Genomic DNA, 7,031 nt, shown 5'->3' with positions numbered 1-7,031 from the left:
ACACACACACACACACACACACACACACACACACACACACACACACACACACACACACGGTATAACTCAGAGCTACTGGCTAACCAAGCATCACCACCAACCTGCAAAGCTCTGGACCTTGAGGACAGTACTTGTGTGACCACCATTCCAGAAGCAAATGGTCTCAATGACTCACTGACAAATCCATGTATTTGCACACAGTTAAGGGAAGCTCCCACTACAAGTCCAGGCCAGGGCTTCTGGACCTTGACGCTGCTGACATTCCGGGGAGGATGATTCTCTGTTATGGTGCAGGAGTAGGGTACAGCAGCTGCCCTGTGCACTATAGGATATTCAGTACCATCCCTGGCCTCTACACACCAGCTATCAGTAGCGTGGACACTGGTGCCCATCCTCCTGGGGGCAGAGTTGGCTGCCGAAACTCCTGGCCTTCCTGGCCCCACCTCTTTTAATGAGAGTCTAGGCCTTTTCTGAATCCAGATGGGATATAGACACTTTCTCTCCTAGGTATGCGAGTCGTTCCTGTTTGAGGTCAGCAGCTCCCTACTTCAGAGAAACGAATCTCCATGATATGACACTAAATGGAAAGCAGTGTGGAACACGTGCAGTGTGACACCTGTGTAATTAAAAAAGGCCACATATGCCAGCCCATGCATACAGAATCCTTGTGGAGAAATCTCTTATGGGGAGGGAGCAAGAAAGGAAATGGGAACATGACCCTTCTGTGAACTGGCTCTAAAGTTTAAAGAAACTATGTAAATATATATAGTATTAATAGGATCTCCCAGGCAGTAGTACTAGGGTTGTTTTTGCTTTCTGGTTTGTTTCTGTTTTGAGAAGTCCCATTTACTTTAGTTTAGTTTTTTTTTTTCAGTGCTGGTGGTCGAACTCAGGACGCACTCACCAGGAGAAAACCCATTTAGGGTTACCGCCAAGGTGAGCTCCCCCACTGCACTTTCCCTGATCTGTGGCCTCTGGTACACACCAGCCGCCTGAGTCCCCACCCTATCAGCCTTGGAGCCTCATGCACATCACTGCCATGAAGCTTCGCCATGTGCCAGGCCCTGCCTGTGAGACAGGAAGCTCCCTTTGCTGCCCGTCATAGGCAGAAACACCTGCAGACTCTCACCCACCCCTCAGCGCCCCACACTATGAGGCCTCTTATCTCTCTGCATCCTCACTGAAGATGTGGGGCAGAAGAAGTGGCACAGGTGACAGGTGGACAAAAGATCGATGTCTGTCCAGGACAGGTAAAGCCAAGAGCCCCAGGGGAGAAGCCCTTGCCTGACTGGGATGGAGGACGGGGAGAATGCCCTGGCCACTCTGGACTGTGACTCACATGAAGGACCAGTGTGCTTCTTGTCACCCGGTCCACAGGCTTGTAAAGCAGGGCTGTGGAGAGACAAAGGGAGAGATGATTGCTCTAGGAGCTAGCAGAACACGGCAGCCAGCTGGTGCCACAAGGGGTGAGGACAAGGGCAGGCCGACCTCCACAGGCCCCATCACCCCTCTGCACAGTGAGGAAAACCACCCCAAAACACCCACCTGCCACACTCTGAGCTTTACGTTAAGGCATTAAAACCAGAGTGCAGAGCTGCTGGTCAGGTCTGAGCCTGCACATCTTACCCTGTGACCATCACAGAAAAGGCTCAGTGTTGATGCTTCTGCCACCTGGGGTTGAGGAAGAAGGGAAGCCAAGGGCCTGATCTGGGCTGGAGATCTACTCTCCAGCCTGGGGATACCCTGGGAGCAGACAGCACACCGTCCTCAATGCCCATCCCTGTCCATCCCCAGATGTTTTGCAGCCTGATTCTGAAAAGGGTCGGGGCCGACCCAGATGCTCACAAAACTCGTCTGAAAGGCGCCCTGGGATGGAAAGCTGCTCAGGCACACCCAGGCTCCAGCAGCATAGGAGCCATGGCCAGCCTTGGCCACCTGTGCTTTGATCCACCATGGGACTAGACACCGAGCTGTGTTCTGACACACGTCAGATACATTTCGCACACGACTCCCGTGGTCATTTGGGCATTCACTGCTATCCTCATTTTACAGACAAGGAAAATGAGTCTTGGAACAGGGTTGAGGGTGAGCTCTGAGGAGAACCCTACCTACTGTTCCCTGTGAGCGAGCACAACTATTCACACTACCTTAACAATCCAAGGAAAGAAGTGACTTACTTCTGATGCCTTTTTTAGAACAGTGTGCGGAGCTAGCGCTAAATTCAACCCCTGCCCAGCTACCTAGAAATTGTGGTCCACCCAGTCATCTGCTACAATTTGAATGTCTCTCAAATTTCATGTGTTGAAAAGTTAAACTCCAAAATTACGTATTACTGGGACCTTTGGGACGTGACTGGATAAGGAGGGCTCTACTTATACATGGATTCACGGGCTGATGGGATATGGGGTGAGTTACCACAGTGAGCTCTCTCTGGCATGCTTACTCTGGCTCACACGTGATGCCCTGTGCTTCCCAGGGGTTCTGCAGAGGGCCCCGACTAGTCAGAAGACCCTCACTGGATGCAGCTGCCTGATCTTTATTTTTTCAACCTACAGAACTTGGAGTCAAGCCTTTATTCTTTATAAATTACTTGACCTATGAAATTCAATTATAGCAGCAGAAAATAGACTACTACTTCACATAGAAGGGGGGAGACTATATACAGTCCTTCTTACACTGGGCTGACATAATTGTGTGTGTGTGTGTGTGTGTGTGTGTGTGTGTGTGTATGGAGAACATGTGTGCACATGTGTGGGGGGGAGAAGGAATGGGAGACGGGCAGGAAGGGAGGAAGGGGTGGGGGAGACAGGAGAGAGAGATTGCTCAGGCTGGCCTCAAACTTGCAATCTTCTCTCTCAGCCTGCTGAGTAGCTGGAATTACAGATGCAAACTAATATACCTAACACGATGACAGTTTCTTCTTTTTTTTGGTACCAGGGATCGAACTCGGGTCCTTGAGCTTGTGAGGCAGGCGGCAGAAGCCCTGAACTAAATCCCTGGCCCTCCTCTTCTCTATTTAGCAGTACTGGGTGTTATGATTTGGATTGGAAACGCCCTCCAAAACTCAAGTGCTGCGGGTCTGGCTCCCATATGATAGACTTTTGGGGAACTGCCTGGATCCTAAGGGCTCTGACTTCAAGGGGCTCAAGCTACCAGTGAGATGCTAACTTGATGGCACTGCGGGAGCTGATGGAAACAGGAGGCGGGGCCTGGCTGAAGGGAGGGATCACGGAGGCGTGCTTTTGGGGACCGGGTCTGCTCACCAGCTCCTTCCTTTCAGGTTCTTTCCCTCACTTTCCATTTCCTGGCTGCCGTGCTGGGAGAGGTTTCGTTCTGTCACTCTTCAGCCATCGTTTTGCCTCACCTCAGGCCCAGTGCAAAGGGACCAGCTGACCATGGCCTGAAGCCTCCGAAACTGTGCCTCAAAACAAATCTTTCTTCCCTTAAGCTGTTCTTCTCAGGAGCTGAACCCAGGGCCTCACAAATTCAAGACAAATACTCTACCACTGAGTTATATTCCCAATCCTTTTTATTTTTCATTTTGAGACAAGGTCTTGTTACGTTGCCTGGTCTGGCCTCAAACTTGTGGCCCTCCTGCCTCAGCCTCTTGAGTAGCTGGGACTTCAGATGTGCACAAGGCATCGGCTCACAGTCACACGTTAAATGCCCAGCAGTGATCAGTGTGTGATCTGCTAACTTCTAAATTTTTCCTGGTTGCCACTGTGGTTGGCAAAATCCTCCCGATCACGTTCGTCCCCCCCTGCCATGTCCAGAGCTGCTCTTTCCTTCTCTCCACTCTCACTAGATGAAGTTCACAACAGGAAAGATGCTGGGGTAACCCAGCTAGGTGCATGTCTGCTTTGCTAGCAACATCTCTGCTGGCAGTGGCCACCCACCCCTACCAAAGGGAACAAAGAGGGCTCTGTGTGAACTCACTTTCCAAAGAGTTCTTGGTCGTTGGCTCCTTGGCATCCTTGTTGCCTCTGGCTCTCAGGTTCTGCAGAGAGAAAAGTATGTGTTCACACAGGACAACTGAGGCAACTCTGTCGTGGCAGTTTCGTGGTCAGGGACCTTCAGCAGAAAGCTCAGCCTTCTCTCCCCACAAAGGGCCCCCAACCCAGCGAACCTCAGGGGAGCAGACCGAGTTGCCAAACACGTACAGAGGCTTGACACAAAGCCACGGGCAAGCTGGGCACAGAGGATGCCCTGGATGCATCAGGTCACTTAGGACAGGATTTCTCAACCTCAGCACTGTGGACACCGAAAGCCAGAAGTTCCCTGTGTGAAGTGGCACTTCAGGCACATCCCTCTGCACTTCAGGATGCTGAGCACCCCAGCTTCCTGTCATAAAACTAGAAATATCCCTAGGCTGCCAAAATTGCCTCAGGTTAAGAAACTCTGATGCGACCAATCCTGCAAACGGGCAAACTGGTTTCTTGGAGCAGTTCAACAGCACGCAGGGGGCCAGTCATTCAGAGCACTCAGCTCTGGTGACCACCAGGGCAGACCCACCACCACCTGACACTGCCTTTTACTTCCACCTGCCCTCATGAGTGGAAATGTACAAATGTCCTTGTTAAAATGTGCAAATGTACTTGCTGTGAAACAAGGTGCTAAGAATCCCAGGGTGAGAACAGGGCTTGTTAGTGGACGGGCTCTGTTTTGATACAACCGCATCAAGGGCATCACTGACTTGGTCCAAATTACCAAGAGAAATGAGGGTAATGAAGGAAGCCCCATGTGCCTGAAATCATCTCTGCAAAGCAGCTGCAAAGAATCCAGAACCGAGTCTCCAAACAAATGCTTAACCAGGGGCTGGGGAGTTGGCTCAGTGGTTCCACCACCTGCCTTTTAAGTGCAAGGGCTGGAGTTCGATCCCAGGTATCCCCCCAAAATAATAAATAAATAAATGCTGTTGACAAAAGCTTAACCAGCACAAAGACAGACGGGGGCTCTGAGATTGATCTGCCAGTCTCGTGGGCTGCAGAAAACCAAAAGATGGAATCTTCCAGCTCACTGGGGCCAAAGCCTAGAGTGCATGTTGGTGCCTCTCCTAAGAGTTTAACATCCTTTTCAGTGCCTGCTCCTCCTTACATCTGATTCAGCAATCCCCAAAGGGTGTGAGGAGGTGTGAAAGCTAAACACGAGACTGCAGAAACCAGGTGCTGAGCTCACATGAACCTGGGAAACGGCCCACACTCCATGTGCCCTTGGATAGCACAAGGCACAAGTCTGGGATATCCTGCCTGAAGGACACGTTAAAAGTTTGATTTAACCCCACACTTCCCAAACTCACTTGATTCTGGAAGCTTACCCTCCCGCTCCCACCCAGTGCTAGGGATCAAACTCAGGGGCTCATATATGCTAGGCCGAGTACTCTGTCAAGCGCTACGTCTCCAGTTTGATGGAAGGTCATTTCATCTACCTTTATTTATCACGAAGGGAGTGAGTGACCACCCTCACAGAACCCAGTGGTAACTCTGGTCTAACTGGACACTACCTCGCACCAGTCTCAGGACTGGTCCTAGGAGAAGATGGAGAACCCCTGTTCTTTCCTGCCCTATAACTGAGGGTGATACTCAAGCCTATGCCTAAGCTGATCCTCTCCACCCCCAGGACACAATTCGTGTCCTCATCTTCGAGTTTGATTTTATTCTTTAGGCAGCTCCAATTTTTCTGCCCAACTATGGCTGGACAGATTGTTCTAATGGTACGAGAACCATCAGGCTTCATAGAGGGCCAGCTTCTGGCTGCCCCTGAGGCCCTAGCCACTCCCTGCATCCCAGCCTCGATTTAAGACTCCCCACTCAAGTAAGTGGTGGAACCATGCGCCACCCCTCCTCAGGTGACATCCCACCATGTTCCCCTTCCTTAATAGAAACCTGTCCAGGTGGACGTGACCTCGTCCACTTAACTGTAGCTTCTGGGGGCCTAAAAGGTTTTGATTTGTCAGGGTCTCCTGGAATTCTGGGCCAGCATTCTGATAAGGGTGCAGAGGCTTGCTAATTTAACGAGAAAGAAGAACAGCGCAGAATGAATACTGTGGGGGTGCTACGGCTGGTAAGGAGGGAAGCATGAAGCTGGTGCATGCTGATCCTGCCGCTGAAGCACTCGGTGGGGAGCTGGGCAACCCATGGGCTTGGGAAGCACAGCACGGCACAAGCTAGTACTGTGGCCAGTAATAAAAGTTAGATATAAAATTAGTAATACACTATTAGAGCCAGGGCCGGGGATTTAGCTCAGTGGTGCTATGCCAGCCTTGCAAGCACAGGGTCCTGAATTCTATCCCCGGTGCCAAAAAACAAAAACAAAAAAAAATTAGAGCCAGGAATCCTGATGCCCAGCCCCTGTGATAAATGATATAAACAGCACAAATTCTCCAGAACTAAGTCTTGGTGTGACAATCAAGGTCTGTTTATCAGTAAGAGAGATTTGGACCTATTTCATGTTTCTTTCCATTTGTCTTTGTAATGATGCCTTTTTTGCAGAGGTTTTTCCACCTATATCCTTGTTTGGTGGGTGGGAGAAAGGCAAGTCAGAAGTCAGGGCTCTGGGCAGTGGGAGTCATCCGAAGGCAAAAGTGATGACAAGCCCCAACAGAGGAGAGTATCCCCCAGTTGCCATCAGCTGTAGAGATAAAGGATGGGCAAGGGTAGGAAGAATCCTTGTTCTTGTGCTGCGAGGCTCTGGTCTTGGCCATCTGCATTTGAGGGACTCTTCTGAAGGTCCAGGTGGAGCTAAATGCAAATGAGGAAACAGTGGTAGCTCCCCCCACCACCTGAGTAGGACAGTTCTAACCAGAGGCTTTCTTCTCCACACAAACCCTTAGTGCCCTGGTACTACTACTCAGTGTTCCCAGCTCGCAAGGATGCTGGCAGACTAGAAAGGGAGCAAAGCAAGACAATTCCCACCAGTCTTCAGTGACAAGATGCAGTATCAGGGGCTGGGGATTTAGCTCAGTGGTTCCGGGGGCTGCTTCGCAAGCACAAGGACCCAAGTTCAATCCCCCACACACAAAAAAAACAAAAAAA

The 7,031-nt window shown here is 50.6% G+C and overlaps 1 protein-coding gene across 1 annotated transcript in view; it reads right to left on the bottom strand.

Annotated features, from left to right (window-relative positions):
• Positions 1-7,031, bottom strand: part of Bcr (BCR activator of RhoGEF and GTPase) — a 128,438-nt gene that overhangs the window by 42,067 nt on the left and 79,340 nt on the right. Inside the window, exons 6-7 of the mRNA XM_033762357.1 lie at positions 3,937-3,997; positions 1,340-1,392 (exon numbers count right to left, since the gene is read on the bottom strand). Coding sequence (XP_033618248.1) covers positions 1,340-1,392; positions 3,937-3,997 — 114 coding nt within the window. The remainder of the gene's footprint in view (positions 1-1,339; positions 1,393-3,936; positions 3,998-7,031) is intronic.

Source organism: Fukomys damarensis, unplaced genomic scaffold (assembly GCF_012274545.1).
Source record: "Fukomys damarensis isolate Sample0158 unplaced genomic scaffold, DMR_v1.0_HiC HiC_scaffold_12, whole genome shotgun sequence".
In the NCBI taxonomy this organism is placed as follows: Eukaryota; Metazoa; Chordata; class Mammalia; order Rodentia; family Bathyergidae; genus Fukomys; species Fukomys damarensis.
This window is presented reverse-complemented; position numbering and strand designations above follow the sequence as displayed.